Source organism: Hippocampus zosterae, chromosome 12 (genome assembly GCF_025434085.1).
Source record: "Hippocampus zosterae strain Florida chromosome 12, ASM2543408v3, whole genome shotgun sequence".
Classification (NCBI taxonomy): Eukaryota; Metazoa; Chordata; class Actinopteri; order Syngnathiformes; family Syngnathidae; genus Hippocampus; species Hippocampus zosterae.
In genome coordinates, this window is record NC_067462.1 from 15,437,644 (window position 1) to 15,458,785 (window position 21,142).

The following is a 21,142-nucleotide window of genomic DNA, read 5'->3' on the forward strand; positions in this document are numbered from 1 at the left end:
AGAAACCAAAGAACCTTCTGCGCTCACACTCACACCTGAGGATAATTTTGAGTGTTCAATCAGCCTGCATGCATATTTTTGGAATGTGGGAGAAAACCCACGCTGGCCTGGGGAGAAAATGCAAACTCCACACAGGGAGGCCGGAGCTGGAATTGAAACCGGTACCTCTGCACTGTTAGGTCAACATGCGAACTACTAGGCCACCAGGTCACCCACCAGCCAGTTGAAAGGTAAAATTAGACGGACAACCATTCACCCTCAATATTCACACTGAAGGACAACTCCAATTTTTCAATGAATCTAACTGAACAGAAAGCAAAAATTTAGACAACCATATGGAGAACACATAAGCTTCCCACAGAACATTCAGAGCCGAAGTTCAAGCCTAGAACCCCAGGTGTTAGGGCATCAGACAAATGTCTGAGAAGAGCCCAGTTTAGCTCGCAGGCTAGCTGGTGGCAAGCACCACTCATCGCCCCATGCTAACCCCTCTGGTCGCCTGGTGGGGTATATTCCATCATATTCCAGATTCTGGATATAATTCCACGGCTCAAATATGTAGGAATGTGTAAACACATGAGTGGGGTGTGGTTTCAGCGCATTCAGCAGACACGCCACAGTGTTCCAGAGTGGAGAGAATGGTCTGATTTTTCGTGATATTGAAGCCCTCTTGTATATACTTTCAATCATACAAATCTAGCAGGGTTGTTAACAACGTCCTCTTTTGTGGTGTGTGGAAAAACATAATTATTGTCACTTTAAGGGGACTTCGATAACATTTGCCGTAAGGTCATTACTTTGTTCGAAATTATATCACTTTTCTCTTTTTTGTATTTTAGTTTCCACCCTTCAATTGGCATTCCATTACTTGGTACCCGCACACAATTAGCGTCGCTACAAACACGAACATATAAGATTATACGCAAAATGCATGGAAAACGACACCATAAAGGAATGGGAAGAGAATAACAGGCACAGTCTGTAATTGTAGTTTAAATACATCTTCAATGAAGTAAACTGAACCCCCCCCCCAGGTTTGAACACATTCTCTTATTCTTTAGTTGACCATAACTCTACTAATAACACATTAGGGCAAAGTACAGTGTGTCAGGGATGACAAAAAGTTTTAGTGTGTAAAACTGACTATAGGATGTTGAAAGAGACAACTCCCTGCTCCACAGCCCTGTTATCTCCGTGGGAGTTCATTACTCACATGGGAACACACAGACATACAAATGGCCGACCACACACACACGCACACATACATATAGAAGTAAAAAGAGATAGTCATTCATTAGCATTGTGTTGCATGCAGATGTGCACATCAGTCGGAAGGCTATAAATTATCACAACAGGGTCGGTGTGGCCCGCCCATGCAGACAGACCCCCAGAGTGTGTGTGCGTGCGCGCGCGTATGTGTGTGCATGGTGGGCTACAGATAAAGAACCACTTACCCTCTGGGACATGCCGCACAAGGTGGTTCACACATGACTGTACAACTGCTGGTTCTGACAAATGTCAGCCATTAAAAGATTCAATAAGAGTAGTTGAAGCAAAATTTGAACATTTCTGTCATACAAGTGTAAAAAGAAGTTAACTAATGTTTTATAACAGTAAAATAAAGAAAATGTAAAAATGCCATCATCAATCAAAATTAAATTCTGTAAGTATACATATTCATATTAAGATATTTCTTGTAATGTAATTTGCTATCACCGGTCACCCTGCGATGGTGCCATTACGAAAAAAGAAAGCCAAAGAAAAAGAAAGACATGGTGTTTCCCATCAGTCAGCAAATACATTTTTGTTATGGTTTCTATCAGAGGGCTGTTAAGACTGAAAAAAACAGAAATGTTTGTCATATTGTAACATATACACAATTGCTCCTGCATGTCATCACGGTTACAGTTTGTACTGTACTTGTGGGAAATGTAGTTGGGTAATGCATGCTTTAGACCAGTGGTGGGCAAAATAAATGTTGGAGGGCCCCACAGATTTTCAGTCGTTCTACAGGGGGGACCACATACGATCAGACGGCTCCAAACCATATACATGCCATTGAAGCTATTTTAGAAATGGACAAAATATAGGCATAATGCACATGCAAAATACTGTAGCTTTCGTGGTCCTAATGTATGTCATTATTGAGAATATATATTTCAATGCATGTATAATAGAACCACTATTTCAACCCAACAACAAAATATTTGAGGCAAACAATAAATTAAAAGGCAGAAAAATGACCATTTAAGGGTGGCGCAAAACACCTCAACAAGAAACCAATGTATGTGCAAGAAATCATTTTGTACATTTTTATAGAAATTAACTAATTCAAAATGTTGACATTATTGAGGTAATGTTTGTGCTGCATAACATTCCAAATCTGCAATCAAACAATCTATCAATTTAATCAATCAAGCCTACTCATGTAGTTTAGATCGGGCAGTAAATGACCCAGTGTAAGCAACTAAGACATGTCTGCCATCTAGCGGTCATAGATGATATTGAAACTACAGTCCACCCTGCATATTCGCAGTTTGACATCCACGTATTTGCATAATCGCTGACACCCCCTTCGATATTTTTTCATGTTTCAGATGTTTTCTGGGGTATCTCGTTTTATCTGTCCCTTTTCGTATTGGGGGGCGGGGCGTAAATATAGGGGCCACTCGGTGTGTGGTCTGCAGCCCACCATTTGCCAATGCCTGCTTTAGTGAGACTTGATGCTCACCAAATGTGGATCATGGGACTTGATTCTGATCCATCCATCCATTTTCTAATCAGTTTATCCTCACGAGGGTCGCCGGCGTGCTGCAGCTTATCCCAGGTGTCTTCAGGCAGTAGGTCGGGTAAACCCTAAACTGGTTGCCAGCCAATCGTAGGGCACACATGGATCCACTCACGATCACAACATGAGACAAATAGTGTTCCTTTAGCCTGCCATGCATGTATTTGGAATGTGGGGGAACAACCGGGGTACCCGGAGAAAACCCACATAGGCCGGGGAGAACATGCAAACTCCACAGTGCTCTAAAATATTAATAGCTGAGAATGTGAGTGTGAATTTTGTTTTTACAGTACGAGTTTTTTTCCCTTCTTTCTCAAGCACAGTGTTAATGTTCACAGTGTCTTAGAATAATGGTAAATTAACTTTTTTTTTAAACCTGCCTCACTTTTAATTAACACTTTGGCCTTGTGGTGGCTACTCGGAAAGATAAATATTTTTTAGGTGGCAGTGTACTTTGTATGAAATACACTCCCCCCCCCGCCACCCCGAACAATGTTATACAATTTAATGTTTATACTTAAGCCTTTAACCTGCCTTCTCTATCACTGAAAGTTAATGTGAAATTTAATTATACTTGTAATGTAACGAACTTACTGGGTAACATGTGCATTCCAAACGGAAGTTTTTCCTGAAAAACGCATTCGTCGATTCGTTCATATATGGAACTCTATCGCAATCTACTGGAGAATTAAAGTAATAGCATCCTCGTCACAACCGGTAGAAATCTTTATTCATACTCCCCAAAAATTAGTTAAGCCCACTCAGCTTTAAAACCGGAATGAAAACAAAAGACTAGTTAATTCACAGTTGGAGGCAGCGTTGCACTTTTGCAAAACACAATGGGGGAAAATAATCTTTGATCCATGATAAATGTGCAGCATTTGAAACGTTTATCCCATCTAGGTGAGGGGCTTATCATTAAAGTAAAAAGAGGCATCATAGGAAGTGCAAATTTAACAAATTGCTATGTTGTTCACATGTAAGTGTGCTGGTTCTTCAGCAATGAACAAAATGTGTGAATGGAACAAAAGACTATGTAAAAGAAGAGGACGTAGCCTTTGAGGCCCAAAGAGAATTCCCGTTAAAACCTCTGTTGGTTGTGAACATAATGCCAATTTGTGTAAAAGTCAAAGAGCAAACTGTCTGTGGATTTGTTTGATTTATTACAAAATCAAACTGGCCCCAGCGCCCACTTCTTTTATATAGCCTGTTACCTTAAATACACCTAAAAATGTGGTTTTGGGAAGTGGGGGGTGCACAGAAAAGATTGTTGAAATGTAAAAACGAATAAATTCAAGACATCCTGAGTTGGGAAAACAAAACATAAATAGACTTCGGCCAGAAAACGTAGTGCAGGTCACGCTGGTCCTGCTACTGCTGCTGTTGTAGTTTGCATGTTGTTTGTCATGTACGTGCCAGTCCAAGCAGCATATGCTAGTAGCCTTGTAGTCCATTGTATACCTTCTGTATGGAGCCTTGCTTCAACAGGTTCCGAATACCTGCAGAAGGAATGAAGTCGTTATTCGTGGTCAGTCGAACGTCAGTTAAAAACAGTGACTGACAAATCTCTCCTCGCAGCACCTAAGGTATGATTGCACAACAGTGGTCCCAAACGAACAGTACACCGATTTTCTCATTGATTCTTTTCACACATGCAAAGCACTTACCATTTTTCTGTTTTTCATCCATCTGTGTTTGAGGGAACTCTACGTCAAAGGTGATTATAAGAGACCCACGGATGTTGATATTGTCGAAGTTGGGCAGGCCTTCGCCTTTCTTCCACATCCTGGCACCAGGCTTGGTTACCTTGTCCCGCACTATGTGTACCTAGGAAGAAAACGGTTTGCAGTGCTTTGACAGCACTTTAAAGAGAAAGTGAGTATAACAGACAAGGAGTACCTTGTGTCCGTCCAAATGAATGATGTCCATTTCAAAGCCGACCAGTGCCTCCACCAGGGAGATGGTTACGTTGGTATACAGGTCATCTCCCCTGCGCTCAAAGACGCGATGTCTACGAAACACAAACGTCTCCTCAATGTCATGTTCTTGTGCATTCTGTCACCAAAGTGTTAAGTTATAAAGTTGGCTTGTACTTTAACACTTTGATGCGGAAACGCAGATCTCCGGGTTCACCGTCGATGTGAGGCTCCCCTGAGTAAAACACATATTTTTTTAATAAATTAAGAAATCATCGAATCTCCCTCACAAGTTGAATAAAGTATTTAGCAAACTAAAACGGACAGCACATTGTTACTTGTATTTTTGTCTTATCAGAAACACAAATGCAGTATATTTTTGTTGATTTTTCAAAAAAAATAAAATAAAACAATCACAACATTCGGAGAGCCGTGTTTTCACTGGCGCAGCAACCACACTGCTATTTGAATCTCTGTAATGATACTATATCGTAATGTAACAATGGTACCGTACTGGTGGTCCGAAAGCTTACCTTCCCCAATGAAGGGATACTCCATCTCATCTCTCACACCTTGTTCAATTTCCACCTCCAGTGTTCTCTCCTCATTCACCAGCCTGGTGTAATCAAGGACAAGGCACAAAAAGGCTCCATTGAACAAAGTCAAGTCAAGTCAGCTTTACTGTCAAATATGCTCTTTGTGCAACATATAGCACAGATTGGTAATTTTCTTTCCTCTCAAGGATCACGATAAATATATATTTTTTTAAAACGACACTCACTTGACATTGGGACATTCATCGCACACCATCTCTTGCGTCATCTGGAAGCGGCCCGGGCCAAGCTGCGTGGTCCTCATCTCCGGTCGACAATTGCATTTCCGCTTTCCGGGCGCCTCTTTGGCGACAGGTTTGTTACGCACGACCTGGCCGCAAAAAAAATCAAGACATTTAAAATAAGAAGTGGAAGATTATTATGGAACTTTTTTGTTTGTTGTTTTATGTGTGCCCTGTGATTGGCTGGGAACTACTTCCTACCGCCCAAAGACACTTTGGATAGAACTGAAGGATTCTGTTTTTGTGAAACAATTGCAGTGAAATTAAGAGGTGGATTAAATCACTGCCCAACAGAAAACCAGCCATTCACACTCATGGACAAATTTTTGTCTTTAATGCACCCATGTCGTAGTACCCATAAAAAGCCTACATAGGCATGGTGATAACATGCCAACTCAATGTGGGAACTTTTCGTCACCTCTACAAAATTGCCAGCGTAGACCTCTTCAAGCGTGACCTCCAGGTCAAGTACGATGTCATTTCCTCTGGGGATGTTTCGATCCTGCTGTTGTCGGTTGCCTCCAAACATGAAACCGAAGTCGCCAAAGAAACTACACATCGGGACACAACAATTGTAAGCCAACACTGTCGTATCACCAGTTGGTCAATTTTAAATTTGACTACAATTTCGATGAAAAATATGTCTCAAAGGTCACACAGGGGCTTTTCCTTGTGTGATGATTACCATAGAACTGAAAAGTCAAAAGGTCCAACAGCCATATAATTTGAAATTTCAAGCAACACTTTAGGGACTAATATGCCTCTAAGGTAGGGTGTCAACCACAATGTTGTCACAGGGCACTTTGGAGTTACGCCTTCCCTTGAAGGGCCGTTATGACAGTGAAACCACACAAATGTTTTATCGTCACATAGCACCATTACTTGGACACAACGAATTAATGATTACTAGTTCTGAAATCAGTATATTATAATAGTTTGTTCAAGTGAGTGTAAACAGGGTATAAAAAACTATTGCACAATCACAATCTTATTCATTTCACATGACAATTTGACATTGCGGTACATATTTTATCAAGGCGAATCTGCTTTCCTGGGCCATATAAATGACGTGGCGGAGCGGATCTGACGCCTGTGCTCCCAGGTAACACAATAAGCGTTTTCTTTTGCTTTCTTTGGGTGGAGCTTTTTTTTCTTTCTTTAAATTCGTATCGGAAGGGTACCAGACATAAAAAAGAAGACAAGTGAGATAATAAAAGTTTCTGGCTATGCAAGTTTAACCCTGTCGTGGATGCTTTTGTTCTTATTTCTCGTGCGAGGGTAGTTTAGTCTTTAATGCACCCAAGTCATAGTACCCATAAACAACAGATGACGTTCAACCAATGCTGTCGAAAAAAATTTATCCCTCCCAATATTTTTTGTGGTGTTGCCATTTTGAGGATACCTCCACAACTGTTCTATTTTAGTTCGTGACAAAGGTAGGTTAAATAAAGAATAGAAAACCATTATTGTGACACTACATGTAGCAATTGTGAATATGCAACATTAACTTAATTGTATTGAGGAAAACAAGATATTCCAATTTTTAAACAAGACAAAGTAAAATGTACTGAATGACAGTGAATACAGTACAGATGTAAGATTTACTTTTTGAATTGACATGTTCGAATTCTACATAAATGTAATACAGTAATACTATTTTTATAACAGATTAGTCTTAAGAGAATTTTACTTGACACTGGCAAGTGAATGTAACTTAAAATTAAACTATTCAAATTTGATTTTAAAAATGTGTGAATTGCTAAAGTATATTTTGAGTAAATGTTACAGGTTGTTTTTCTAGCGGTTGTTGCCATCTCGATTTCACATTTAAAGATTTTGAGATGTTTAACCCTTGTTCCCTGCAGGTTCACATTGGGTTCTACTATAATCAAGAATCCTGATGTCTATTGTCTTCCATTTATGTTAACAGGACCAACCTGGAGAAGATATCATTGTGTGAACTGTGGTGGCCTTCTTTAAGTCCATCTTCTCCGTATGCATCATACTGTTTCCTTTTCTCCTCATCTGAAAGCACCTGTAAATGAAAAGTCAAATGTATTTACATGGTCCCCAAGCACACAAGAGCCCCAAAGGGCGTCACACGCCCACAGTTGACGAATATTAACAACATGCGCTATCTTAACCCCACAGGACAGCAAGGACAACTTTTTTTTTAACCCGGGGAAAGACAAGAACACGTGACAACAGAGTGCCCGTCTACCGGTGCAAAATGCAAAATTAAAGACAGTGTGACAATAATGAACCTAGACAGTGTCCATCAACAGAGGGCATTATCATCTTTGTGAAGGTAGAAGTTGTGATGTAGCCATAAATCAATAACAATATACAGCTTTCAAAAACGCATAATCACCTTTTATGTATGAATTTTCCGAAATGTTAAGCCATTGATAGCAGTGCGAATCGAATATTAGAATAACCACAAAATGTTATCGCAAATAACATTACATTTCGGCAATTTCTAGCCAATCCGATGCAGCCACACAGTAGAGTTGACCAATCACGGCGAGCCAAATGTTTCCACGGGCAACCGATCAGCTCAGCGAATAAAAGCCGTGTGCTCAGAGTCGTCCGGAAGACATTACACGGTGAAATCTGACTCTTTGTATGCATTCTCACTTCTGAAGCTTTGTAGGAAAATTAAAAATGTCTCATACCTCGTAGGCAGCACCCAAGTCGGCGAATTTATCCTGAGCTTTGGGGTCGTCTTGGTTCCTGTCGGGGTGTAACTGCAGGGCTAGCTTTCTGTAGGCTTTCTTGATGTCCCTGATTGATGCACTCTTGCTCACCCCAAGGATTTTGTAGAAATCTCGCCTACGGGAGAAAGACATAAGCTAAAACCCATTCACAAATGTGCATGTACAAACACAATGATCCCGTTCTGGGACAAAAAGGCTAGTGAACAGGCTAGTTTGGTAGGCACGTGCACAGTTTTTTCTTACTTACAGAACTAGCTTCCTCCATTTAGTGACACAATTAACGCCGAAACAAATGTAAAAACAAGTGTAGTTTAGCCTCTATTGCACTGCACCAGTTGAACCAATCACAGTGGAACATGTGTACCAGCTGGCGATGCTGCGTGAGCGACCATTTCAGCGCAAAACCACTTACTTACCCGGCAAACACTGTAGTAATAACCCAGAGAAGCAAACAACACACACTGTATAGTTTCATCCCTTTGGTCGCCATATATAAACCCCAAAATATATATATTTAACGAAATCTTGAAAAGAAGAGCCGGCTTCTTCCGAAGGTTGTATCCAGCTGCCAGTCACAGGAAAGCCTTTTTTTCCGGCTTGTCGAGGAAGTGCCGCCTACGGACAGACGTATCAAAACTCCACCCACATTTAAAGAGATACATACCTTGATTCGGGCGATCCTCCACAGAAAGAGTAATCAATAACAATATCTTTTGTGAACCACTGTTAAAAAAACAACAACATTTTGCGGGATAATACCGATGACGTATTTAGAATCGCACTTCTTTGACTTTGTTTTTAATCTTCCACGCCAATCAAGATTATCAACAAGATTATCAACAAGATTATTAAAGTGTATTCCCGAAAGCGGAAGCCAAGACTATGTGAACGGCCGAAAGAAAACGCAGCCAGTGTGTATGGCGGGTGATAAATTGAGATTCCATACCATATTGTCATTGTGAAGGGAACCAGTTTGGCTTGTTTTGTAAATACTGTAGTTTACTTTATTTTGGACAGGGAACCTTGAGCTTGTAACAGATTGCTTCAAGACTGTTTCTAATAGTTTCACCGTTTCTAGCATAAATAACATTTTGATTGCAGCACGTGACGCATTCCATGATATTAATTAATAATGGATGTTGGCCGTTTGCATGGTGGACGACTGGTTAGTACGCCGGCCTCACAGTGCAGGGATTGAGGGTTCGATTCCGGCCTTCCTGTGTGGAGATTGCATGTTCTCCCCGTGCTGGTGGGTTTTCTCCAGGTAGTGTGGTTTCCTCGCACATTATAAAAACATGCATGGCAGGTTAATGTAATGGCTGGCACCCTCTTCAGGGTGTACCCCGCCTCCTGCCCGAAGACAGCTGGGCTAAGCTCCAGCACGCCCGCGACCCTTTGAGGATAAATAGATTGGTAAATGGATGAATGGATGGATGTACCTAATGATATGCCAACAGAATGTACTCGTTAACGCATGCGCAGCATGGTAATGGGGGCAGCACTGTTCTCCTTTTCGCTAACAGCGGAGGAGGGCGCCAAATAGGAAGTAGAGCAGAAATGTTCCCCAGTTTGGCGCAATCTCTCAACTAACCTCCGAACAAACTGGTGGACTTCTAACACGTGAATGGTTTTGACCTCTCAACGGGGCGCTCTCTTGGCGAGATGGACCAAGCAGACGTTTGGCCGTCGAAGAAGAGTGAAGGTAAGAGTCGCGTTTGTTAGCCTCGCTTTAGCTCAACTTGTCACTTTAGGCTAAGTTCACGGCGGTGAGCAAGTCTCGTTTGGGCGACGAATGTCCGGTTTGATAGTTAGACGCGCCCCTTGTCTCTTGAGATAACACATTCAGGTTTGACGATATGTGAAAGCGTTCGTTTTCGCCGTGGTTTTGCTACATAGATATCTGCAATGAGTCGGGTGAAGGTGGCAGCAGTCTGGTTGTCATGGCAGCATAAAGTTCAGTTTTAAAAGTCATTAATTCTCAGTGCAAGGTCTTATTTGGCATCGGAAGTCTTTCAGAAGTGTTAAGAAATATTAACACATGGTGCTAAATGGGATTTATGAATTGGAAATGGTAAAATAATAATAATAATTGACCCGAATGACTCGTAGTAACATCACGCATTCACAATTGACGGACCAACAAAAATAGTGATGTCGTCTTAGTTGTGGCTCTTAAGAGCAAATGCATATAATTTATGGACTGTAGCAACTTTGGGCAATATGGGATATGTCATCGTTCGGAAGCTTGTCTTTAATTCAAACTACTGGATTTAACAAAAAAATATCTATCTCTCTATCTATATATTGTGTGGAACCCTGATATGCCCAAACACATTTATATTCATTATTTAACATAAATTCTTTTTCAGTTTTAGTCTTGATGTGTATCTTTCACGTTTGCTCAGTGTCTGTTGGCTCCATACAATATCAGCAGTAACATTATTATAAAATTATTGACGCAAATTAATTTTTATGAACTCGTCAAACTGATTTGATACAGTACTCTATTTTTCCTCAGAAATGGATTCAGACAGGGTATGCATCTGGCCACGTATGGAGCCTTTCCTCCTGGGTGCCCTTCAGGTGAGTATACACCATCAAATCAAGCATGCAGTTACAAAATAATTCAGGGGTGATCCCTTATCATAGGTGGCGCCCTCCTCCAAGCTCAGCCTGCACTACCTTCGTAAGATGGCTACCTATGTGCGCACCCGTGATGGCTGCTTCCCGTCCTTGACCTGGCTCATGTGGAGACACATTGCATGTGGAAAGCTGCAGCTTGCGGAAGACCTAGCATGGCTCTACTTTGAGACCTTTGACCTCTTTACTGGCCACTCACCCGGGGAACGACTGGAATGGGCAGAGTGTCTCTCCCAGTGTTCAAGCAAAAGTGAGCTTGACCAACATAGGAACGAGGTAAAATAAATAATGATAATTGAAAAACTTTTGTTAGTTAAATTAAACAGAAAGAGAGTAATTGTTCTACAGTAATCCTTTACTACCTATATATCCTGGTTCATTTTGAGTTGCGGCCCGAGCTACTTGTGCATTTGTAAATGGAACACATCTATTTTTAGTCCCCGATTCCTCAGCTACATTACGGCATCCAAAGCGTGTATTGTTTTTATTGACTTTTTCTGAAGAGCAGCTCTACTTTGCTTTGCTGTGCAAGGGGAAAGCAGCTGTACATCAAACACAACCCCAACACATATTTCCTTTTATTATTTTTATTAATTTGGTTTATTTTGGGTTACAGTTTGCATCCCTCTAAAAATGGTAGGAAAAAGAGGATAATTTGTGACTTCAATTCCAGAAGCATGTTACTGCTGGAGCAGATATTTTTGACTGGACGATGCCGTTCTGACCTACTGTAAAGTCATTTAAATTAGTTGGTAACTCAGATTCAGAAAACTTTATTTATCCCCATGGGGCAATTTAGAGTTGTGCGAGAGCGGCCTATTAGATAGAGACAGTCAGAGCAAAGGAAATACAAAGGATGAGAGTAGGGCTGTCAGCTTAGCACTTGGTCTTAAGGGGTGTTCACACGGCACACATTTGCTCCGGCGCTGCACCGATGTATTTTGTTGCGATATATTTTGCACCGCAGCAAATTGTGTGGAGCGTTCACACGTACAAATCCGCTGAGCGTGTCTGCACCGGCACAACGTCGGTGCAGCCCCACTTGCGTTCACACGGCAGTTTCTGCAGCGGAGCAAAACGACAGAAAACAAATGAGCTGTCGTGTTGGTTCTTTTTAAAACGTAAACGCAACTCGAGCAACTACTGGACAGGCACGTCCTTCTCCTTCTCGGTCTCCGTGCCTTCTGCTCGAGAGTGACCACCCCCGAAAACGTAAATCAACAATGACTTCAATGACACTCAGAAAAGCAAAAATGTAATGTGGCAAACAGAAAATCAAGAGAGGAAATCACAAAATAAATTTATATGGAGGGCGGGGGGTTGTGAACACACAACAAAGGAACAAACTACACAACTCCGAGACAGTGCAGTCTCCTACAAAAGGAAAGATGTTACCAGCCAAGTCTTGTGTCGTTATTAAACAAACATATGACGGAAGTCCAACGGAGCGCGAAAGCAACGCATTCTCGCCGTACGTAAACTCTTCACAAGCATTTGCTCCGGAGCAAATTTTTAAACCACCTCCCTGAGGTGGATCAAATTTGGTCCGGTGTAAGCTGTTTTCCGGGGCTATGCCGGAGCTAATTTGCTCGTGTGAACGCTCTGCTGGGGCAGCCCTGGCGTAGCACCGGACCAAATCTTGCCGTGTGAACACCCCTTTAAATGTTGTAAAACACTATGGTAATTTAAATCAGAATACAATCATGTATAACTGTTCCACGTGAGGCGAAACAAAGTAGGGAGGATTTAAGGTACTTCAATGTCCCTGCTTTTAGGAAAGGAGAGCCATAGGAAAAAGACATGGGACAAACAGTCAAACACACAAGTACTTCATGAGAACACTCACAAAGAGCTGCCTGCCATGACATCCATATACTCACACTGAACCAAAGCCTCAGCCAACTCCAGCTCCTAACGTCACTTGCTCAGCCTCGCCTCCAGATACACAGGCCAGCATTCATGTTGATGTAGTTTCTTTGTTTCCCAGAGGTCTGTGGACACGCTGCAGTTCCTCCTCTTCCTTCACATTCAACAGCTCAACCGAGTGTCCCTGCGTAAATCGCTCATTGGAGAGGAGTGGCCCAGCCATTGCACACGCTCTCCATCTCCATCAGAACGTGAGGCCAAGACCAGCTCCCAGAACAAGGTCATCCTCATGTACTTTGACACACTCACCCGTCACCACATTAGGTCCACTTAGAATATCAGATGATAGCATCACAAGAGCTGGCAAGGCAAGTTAAATTGTATAGCACACTTCGTGTTCAAGACTTTTCAAAGTGCTTTTCATAAAAAAAAATTGAAAGCATTACAGAAAGACAAACAAAATACTAAGACATTACAGAAATCACAATAAAATCATATAAAATAAGATTTAAATGATTAAAACAAAGCGTCGATCTAGAGAAATGATAAGATAGTGTGCAAATGAGAATTAAACCTTACCAAATATATATATACCCTTTACCAAAATTAGTAGAATGGCATTTAGTGGCAAAGCGATTCTAATTGCACAATTTTATGGAAACACACTTCCTCCATGTGCCTGAATTTGGTCATTATGATTAATATATTATCTGGAGAAAATAAAGCACAATTTAAAATGTTTGCAAAAGTTGAATATACATTTTTGGAGTTACCCCATTATCCAAACGCTCACCAAAATGGAATGAGGTCTTCCATGACCCCACCCGTATTTCTGTTGCTCTTATAACTGAGGATTTTTGGGAGCACACAATATGAATAAACGTGGCCACAATCGATTGTTTATTTATTTTATGTGTTTTGGTTGTTCAGTAGAACTGGGACGACCAGGCCCACCTGTCCTTTGTGCAGAGCCACCTTGCGGAGCTTCTGGAGCTGCTGGTGGAGCCAAACCAGCTGTCTGAGTCTGGTAGGGTCCCGCGTGACTGTCAGGTGTGTGGACCACCCACTCGTGTTAGCTGACAGCAGGTTACAGATGACTGACCTGTGGCCTGTCTGCTCCCAGATCTCACTGGAGGCCGTACGTAGTCTGGGTCTGCTCCTGGAGGGCTGGGAGCACCCATGCAGGCCTGTCCAACCCGTCCATAGGTTGTTGAGCAAAGGTCCGCTCCAGATGCATGCGGGCTACTCTGCGCTCAGCCATTCCTTCATTCTTCACCAGCTAATCTCCTGTCTTCAACATAACCTCGCTCTCAATCCTTTTGGGATCACGTCCTGCCTGCGCTCCGGGAAGAAGCTAGCCTGGGCCCAACAAAGTACCCCAAATCTTAAAAATGACACAAATCTCCTCCTTCAAGCTTTTTTTTTACTTTACCTTACCATTCTTGTTGTATCTAGTGGAAGGGGCTATGAAGCGTGCCAAGATAGCCCGAAACACTCACATGGCCCCAGCTGGGAGCAAGATGGTGCTCATGTCTCAGGTCTGTAAGCAGACCCTTGCCAAGACATCTGACAAGATGACAGGAGCCAACATTAAGATCCACCGATGCGCTGACTCCTTCATCTACCTCCTCTCGCCTCTCAGGTTAATAATGTCCACTTGCAACTCGAAGGACACAAGTCAGATGCTTGAAAGACTGGAAATGTGCAAAGCGAAATGTTCAGTGAATAAAATGCTACTTAGTATTTCTTTCACAATAGCCTTTATACGGTCCTTTTTGTTTGTAAATTAAAAAAATAAAAACTACCTGTACATAACCTAACGTATAAAGCAATTGAATACACAGTAGCCTAATAGAAAATGTATTTACACAAGTCGGCTGATAAAATGTGTTTTGTCTTCTGCTCCATCAACATAGCACAATACCAAAAACAATTTGCAAGCTAACACAGCAATCATATACAGCCAGCATATGTATGTATACATTTCAGGAGAACAATTTTCACAGATGTAAATTTGATTTGAACAAAATGCATTAGTTGTAATCAGAAACTGTAATTTCATCCCAGTTTGAAACCGGATTTTGCTTGGATTACAATTAAAATCTTATTTAAAAATATCTGATACACTCTTATCAGATCTCAGTGAATTTTAGTCAAACTAGTTGTGTGTCCGCACAGTCAGATACTGTAACATCAAGTCAAGTTCTATCTGGATCTGAGACAGATTGCATGTAACATCCCGTTCACAACATGCACTTCTTTCTCAGTCTAATGTCATTCATTCATTTGTTCTCCGAACCACTTATCCTCATCAGGGTCGCGGGCGTGCTGGAGCCTATCGTAGCAGTTTCAGGTCAGGGTGTAACCTGGACTGGTCGCCAGCCAATCACAGGGCAAAAATAGACAAACAACCATTCGCACTCACAATAACACTGAAAGACAATTTAGTCTTAATCTTCAACCTGAGTAAAATCTTTTTTGTCTCCATGTGATAAGTAGATAATCCAGACCTGATTCGGATTTTATATTTGGCAGTAAATTCTGGGTGAATGTGTGGAAAAAAATACTTATTTCTGTTGAATCTTAATCAGTTTGAATAAAACACTGTTGTGTCCACATAGTCACAAGATGCAGTGTATTGTATAATCCAGATTTGATTCTGATTTAACATTTTGGTCTTTTTCCCCAGGTCGGTCAGTGTGGACAAGTGCAGGGATTGCACAGTGGTTCTCGGTCCAGTGGAGACCAGTGTGCATGTGAATTGCTGCCAGAACGTGCGCGTGGTGTGCGTGGCGGGCAGGCTTGTCGTCGGAGCCTCATCCCGCTGCACGTTCCACGCTATGACGCCCACGCGCCCTCTGCTCCTGCCCGGAAACACTGACATTACCCTGGGTCCATTCCACACCTTCTACCCCTCCCTGGAGGACCACATGGCCAGCGTGGGGCTGGCGGTGGTACCCAACGTGTGGGACCAGCCGCTGCTGCTGGGGACCGATCCGGTCAAGCCCTCCACTAACCCCGACCCCGCTTGCTACCGTCTCCTGCCCCCAGAGGAGTTCCACATGCTGGTAGTGCCTTTCCACATGAAGGGGGACACGTGCGAAGTGCCGGGGGGGTTTGCGACCCGCTATCAGGCAGCAATCGAGGACAAGCAGAAGAGGATACAAAGATGGCAAAAGACTGTCATGGAGGCCCAGTTGAACAAGTGAGTGCCCTGTCAAATGTAGATGGGCTTTCAGTTCAATGTCCTTCACCCACCATGGGGAACACAAATAATTACTTTGCCAAATTATACCTATTTATTTCTATTTCAATAATCTGCCCCTGGCCAGTAACACTGCCGATTGCTCGAAGTAAAACTGACCCTATTGAAGATGCGCGGTATAGAAGATGGACGTGCGGGTTATATCTATCATATCTATCTATCTATCTATCTGTCTGTCTGTCTGTCTATGAAACAATTTCATTTTTTTTTTAACTCCCAATTTCTTGACCGATTTATGACGTTGTACATTTCATGGGGAATAGTAATGTATACTTGCGCAATATAGCTCTACGCAGAATTCCTAACAGCTCCTTAGGCTAGGGTGTGGCAAATGCCAGTCAATATAAATCTCCCAAATATCTCCCAAAATAAAACTATAAAAATTGTGTTTTAAGTTTGCCTGAAGGTCTTTTTTTTTTTTTACAATTGAAGCGCTTGCGCTTTAAATAAGATATCCTTTATTTGTCCCACAATGGGGAAATTACAATCAGAATTCAGAAAGGAAAAACGCTGGGTAGGGAGAGGGGGAAAAAAACACGCTCGAACTATCCTCTTCCGAGGATAATTTAAGTCCAGGATAAAAAAAAAAAAAAATTAAAAAACATGAACATGTATTTTCGAAAGACAGAAAAACAGCTTTGCCAGTGTGTCACCTCCTATACACTTAAAGTAGAGTCGTAAATGCTGTAATTAAGATGTACATTAAACACAAAAACAAAGAAATTACCATACACACTGTGTGGTGGCTGTATTTTTCCATCGCATGACTGCAGTGTTTGAATGGAGAATTGAAGCAAACAGTCAATAACAAGGTCAGCTAATGTGAATGGTCACAGTAGTGTGTCACTATTGCTCGAGGGACTTGACACTCACTGTAACCCTGATTGGACAGTGTAAGAACAATCCAATGTTTTAATATGCACAACTACACTGGCCACAACCTACACTTCTAATGCCATAACATTTACAACAATAATGACAGTGTCACTCAGTAGAGTGCACCCATCCACCAAGGCCAAACAGTCCAAAACATGCTATTCTCACACTTTGACCAAAAGTCCTAATTACACACGATATTTGCGTGAAAAGCACTTCAACAAAGGAAACCAAATACAACATTAACGGAGCGTGTCCCCCATCTTGGTGAGTGAAGATGTTTTCTTCCGCAGAAGTGGGCATTTTACGAAATGTTGCCGGTCTGTCAGCGGATTGGGCACCCACCCGTTAGTCTGTCATTTTGTGAAGTCGAACTAAACTATAATCGTCAGTCTATCTGTGCGCCATCTTATTTTAACTGCGCTTCTGTCAGTAAATTTCACCGGTCTGACAATCCATCTATCGCCAGTCGTTCAACCGGTCGCACGAGCGAGTGTGCACATTTTAATGCTCTTGCCGGTACTTGGGGAATGAGGGGTGGAGTGGGGTGGGGATACAGCATCCCTCACATTCGTCGCGAGACAAAGTACATTCAGTTACAGTCGGACATTTCAAACTCAAACAGAAAAAAGTTCATTAATGCACGAAACGTTAATAACTACACAAAAGTGTAATAAATTAAACTAACAAAGAGCTAGCTTCTTTTGGTCACTTCAAAAATGTGTTCTGTATTCGTTCTGTAGGGAGCAGAAGTGCAAGTTCCAGGAAATGGTGGAGGCCAAGTTCCACGACTGGCTCATGGAGACGGGACACAGGCAGGAACTGGACAGCCTGATCCCGCTCCCCGAGTCCTCCTTGCAGGTCTCCATTGGCGCCCTGGTGAACGAGACGACGGTGAACGAGACGACGGCAAACGACACATGCATTAAGACAGGAGGAGCGGTGGGACATTCGCCTATGGCTTGTTGAGTTGTTGACCTCTCACCTTTGTGGTATTTATTTCAGTTGAAGAAGTTGATATGGACATTCATGGCAAAAATCTAGGGATTAAACTTGAATCCAGGCTTTGTTGTTTGAATGTGTTAATGACAGGTCATGTGTATGGACTTTATGCTATTTTCTGCATTTAAACTAATGAAGGGAAAACCAGTAAATTCTGCAGTTTTCATGAATTACATAAAGACGAGCACTGAGTTGAAAACAGACCTCCGCCAAAATCTGAAAACATTCAACCACAAATGCTCAGAAATGAACACTTTTTAATACATTTGACGTTTCGTATGGCCATCAGAGAACTTTTTAAAATCTAAAATGGTAGATAAGAAAATGTTTTCCGACTCTTGATTTAGTTGATACACCCTTGCATGTCCAAATGTTAGCGTTAGGATTCATGTATTGTTGAATAATTCTACTTCTGCAGTTTGTTTGGATTGTCATACTCAACAATGAGATCACTTTTTTCCCCTCATAATAGGGAAAAGTGGTTCCTAATTGTGAGTGGCACTGTCTTCGCTCATTCACCAACCAGCCACGTGTGCTTCAAAGTATATTTTTCTGTCGGTCACTGGAATTAACATGTATATTATATTTTTGTATTCATCCTAACGGCCACCTTGTTTGCACTTCCCACCTTTGATATGTCAAGGTTAGCTTCCTCTGTACATAGTGAGCCATTAAAAAAAAAAAGCAACCTGTCATACTATTGCTGACATTGTTTCTCGAAAACAATGAATGTATGCTGCTGTCACACTTCCATGCAGCTTTTAAACATGTATTATGCTTGCTCTTAAAAGAAAGAAAGAATAAAGATGCTCACGTCGGTGTACCAGTCTTGTGCTCTTTTCAAATTTGGAATAATACGCATCTGTTTGAATTGTTTATAAATTATATACCGTAATTAAATGGTGCCACGGACCTGTATCTGGATGCATCCACAAGGCAGAAATAAGTCCTGAGTTGGCAGCTCATCCCTCGCCAGGTGGGGGCAACCCGGCGTAGCTGGCACATGAAATTATGGTGAGGGGAGGGCGGGCATTGGACGCAGCCAGTGGACAAGTGGGGTCATTGGACACCTACCATGCCCGGCATTCATTATGCCATAATCCTTCCTCGCTTTTCTGGAAAAACTGAATAGCGCTAGAATCACTGACTCAATTTTTGGATCTCATTTTCATGACAAAGCGATTGTTCCTCTGTTTGCCTCCCACTGTTGGCGCTCGCCAACATGGTGAGGCAGGGCTATAAAAGGGAGCACTCAAGGTCTCAGTGCAACATCGAGACCTCAGGGCAAACACCGACCACTGCCGCCACCTTCGCATCATCGAGCCTGCGTCACAACAAATATCCAAGATGGGCAGGGTGAGTTTAGGCAAAGCTACATGTAAAATTTTGCTGTTTTCCTCTGGCTTCCCAACTACTCTGCCTTGGGATTGAACACCTCTAAGTTCAAATGTAATTCTTGACTGGATAGGCAAACTTGTAGTCTATCTTGGAGATGCCATTGGAAGCATAGTGATTCCCATCGCTGAGTTTCATTCTCATGGCATGGAATCTATTTCCAGTCAATGCGATTCCAACTGGTCTGTGGTGTAGTCTGTCTTTCTCACCAAGTCAGGTGGAATTGAAGATTCCACTGGTAGTGTAGTGATTCTCACAGCTGGCATGGGATCCATTTCTATGAGAGTGGGACTGGTGGTTTAAACTGAATTCCCTGCATTTGACTGTCACTCAATCCAGGGCGTGGTCTATCGCCTCTTGCCTTCAATCAGCTCACGCAGAGAATTCCATTGGCAGTGTAGTGGTTCGGGCCATCTGCCACGACCATATCACGAGATAAGCGGTAGAAAATTGATGGAACTCTTCATTGGACAGGCAAATCTTGGGGAGGATATAAAAATCATATTCTTATTCGATGTTAGAAAATGTTCTACTGTCCCATCCCACAGATTGTCTTCTTTGAGGACAAAAACTTCCAGGGCCGCCGGTACGAGTGTGACAGCGACTGTTCCGACTTCCACACTTACTTGAGTCGCTGCAACTCCATCCGTGTGGAGAGCGGCGCTTGGGTGGTATACGAGAGGCCCAACTACCTGGGCTATCAATACGTCCTGAGCCGGGGTGAGTACCCCGAGTACCAGCGCTGGATGGGCCTCAATGACCGCCTGAGCTCCTGCAAGATGGTCCACTTTGTGAGTCAGAGCCCGATTGTTGTGCCCACGTTCACTTGGAGGACTTGAGTGTTGAAAGTGGCGATTGTATTGATGCTGCATGGTACAAATACTTTTTTCAACCTCTGCAAGATTTTGGTTGATCGCTACTTTATGAGTAGTGTTTGATGTTGTCAGGTCCAAGAGTGACTCATCGCAAAAGATGTGTCTTGTGCCAGCCTAAAAACAACCAACTTTTGACTTTCAAAAACTCAAACTCATATTTGCAAATTCACCTATGTCACGTATTGCTTTGTTGCCTTCTTGTTACCGCAGAACCATGGTGAAGTGAGTTGAGGAGTTTCATGTTTTGATTTGCCGCCATTTTGTAGGACCTTGGTGCCAAGGAACTTTATTGCAGTGAATGTAGTCACTGTACCTCTATTTAGTGCAGCTTATGAACATATTTGTCCTGCTAACGCAATGCCCGCGGCTGCGTTCGTGGTTACCAGCAGTCATTGACCTCCTCAGAAATCAATCTACCGGTACTTTGACAGGGCCCATATACAACTGATTGTGGATCTCGAGGCAAAACGCTCATCTAAGCCTCCCCAAATGACATCCAAACCCAGTTTGAGATGGCCTTCCGAGTTGTTTCCCTGACGATCCCTGTTCCTCCCATCATTGCAGACAAGCGGGGGCGTCTACAAGATGCAGCTGTACGAGAAGGCCGAGTTTGGGGGCAAGGCTTGCGAGGCCACGGAGGACTGCCCCTCGCTCCTGGAAAAATTCCGCTGGAGGGAGGTGAATTCATGCAAGGTCTTCGACGGCTGGTGGGTGTTCTACGAGCACCCCAACTACCGCGGCCGTCAGTACTTCCTGGAGAAGGGCGAGTACCACAAGCCCGGCGACTGGGGCGCGGCCAGTGCTGCGGTCCAATCCTTCAGGCGCCTCACTGAATGAGTCGCCGACCCATGGCCACTCCCCACCCCACGCAATCGACGCTATGCTACGTGATGATGCGTGACAGGAAATGAGAAGATTTTCAACTGAGGTCGACAAAATAAAAGCCTGTCCAGAAAGCAGACAAAGA

The 21,142-nt window shown here is 42.7% G+C and overlaps 4 protein-coding genes across 6 annotated transcripts in view; 3 read left to right on the forward strand and 1 right to left on the reverse strand.

The window, feature by feature from the left end:
* rab5b (RAB5B, member RAS oncogene family) overlaps window positions 1-21,142 on the forward strand; it is a 183,880-nt gene that overhangs the window by 146,828 nt on the left and 15,910 nt on the right. The window lies entirely within an intron of this gene.
* dnajb11 (DnaJ heat shock protein family (Hsp40) member B11) lies at window positions 3,497-8,872 on the reverse strand. Its single transcript, XM_052081795.1, has 10 exons — window positions 8,673-8,872; window positions 8,215-8,371; window positions 7,477-7,574; window positions 5,958-6,090; window positions 5,486-5,628; window positions 5,238-5,320; window positions 4,882-4,939; window positions 4,688-4,799; window positions 4,456-4,615; window positions 3,497-4,287 (listed from the first exon to the last, which is right to left on the reverse strand). The coding sequence occupies exons 1-10, from the start codon at window positions 8,744-8,746 to the stop codon at window positions 4,223-4,225; spliced, it is 1,083 nt and encodes a 360-aa protein (XP_051937755.1). The 5' UTR covers window positions 8,747-8,872; the 3' UTR covers window positions 3,497-4,222.
* On the forward strand, window positions 9,230-18,728 carry tbccd1 (TBCC domain containing 1). Of its 3 annotated transcripts, none has more exons than XM_052081780.1 (10): window positions 9,230-9,523; window positions 9,780-9,958; window positions 10,775-10,839; window positions 10,906-11,172; window positions 12,884-13,042; window positions 13,696-13,812; window positions 13,886-14,135; window positions 14,218-14,404; window positions 15,452-15,967; window positions 17,647-18,728. In XM_052081780.1, exons 2-10 carry the CDS (start codon window positions 9,919-9,921, stop codon window positions 17,870-17,872), a joined length of 1,827 nt encoding a protein of 608 aa, XP_051937740.1. In that variant the 5' UTR covers window positions 9,230-9,523; window positions 9,780-9,918; the 3' UTR covers window positions 17,873-18,728. The 3 variants fall into 3 exon arrangements, with proteins under 3 accessions (XP_051937740.1, XP_051937739.1, XP_051937741.1); XM_052081779.1 differs by having other exon boundaries at window positions 9,230-9,520; window positions 9,592-9,958; XM_052081781.1 differs by having other exon boundaries at window positions 9,230-9,520.
* crygs2 (crystallin, gamma S2) lies at window positions 19,118-21,140 on the forward strand. Its single transcript, XM_052081809.1, has 3 exons — window positions 19,118-19,261; window positions 19,849-20,091; window positions 20,740-21,140. The coding sequence occupies exons 1-3, from the start codon at window positions 19,253-19,255 to the stop codon at window positions 21,010-21,012; spliced, it is 525 nt and encodes a 174-aa protein (XP_051937769.1). The 5' UTR covers window positions 19,118-19,252; the 3' UTR covers window positions 21,013-21,140.

Excerpts from the sequence above, each read along its gene's own strand:
- dnajb11 (XM_052081795.1), bottom strand. The coding sequence starts at position 8,746 with ATGGCGACCAAAGGGATGAAACTATACAGTGTGTGTTGTTTGCTTCTC. Across the intron at positions 6,091-7,476 it reads CACAATGATATCTTCTCCAG|TTTCTTTGGCGACTTCGGTT; the intron begins GTTGGTCCTGTT and ends CCCGATGTGTAG. Across the intron at positions 4,616-4,687 it reads TTCATTTGGACGGACACAAG|GTACACATAGTGCGGGACAA; the intron begins GTACTCCTTGTC and ends TTTTCTTCCTAG.
- tbccd1 (XM_052081780.1), top strand. The coding sequence starts at position 9,919 with ATGGACCAAGCAGACGTTTGGCCGTCGAAGAAGAGTGAAG. Across the intron at positions 13,043-13,695 it reads AGACCAGCTCCCAGAACAAG|AACTGGGACGACCAGGCCCA; the intron begins GTCATCCTCATG and ends GTTGTTCAGTAG. Across the intron at positions 13,813-13,885 it reads GGGTCCCGCGTGACTGTCAG|ATCTCACTGGAGGCCGTACG; the intron begins GTGTGTGGACCA and ends GTCTGCTCCCAG.
- crygs2 (XM_052081809.1), top strand. Across the intron at positions 20,092-20,739 it reads CCTGCAAGATGGTCCACTTT|ACAAGCGGGGGCGTCTACAA; the intron begins GTGAGTCAGAGC and ends CCATCATTGCAG.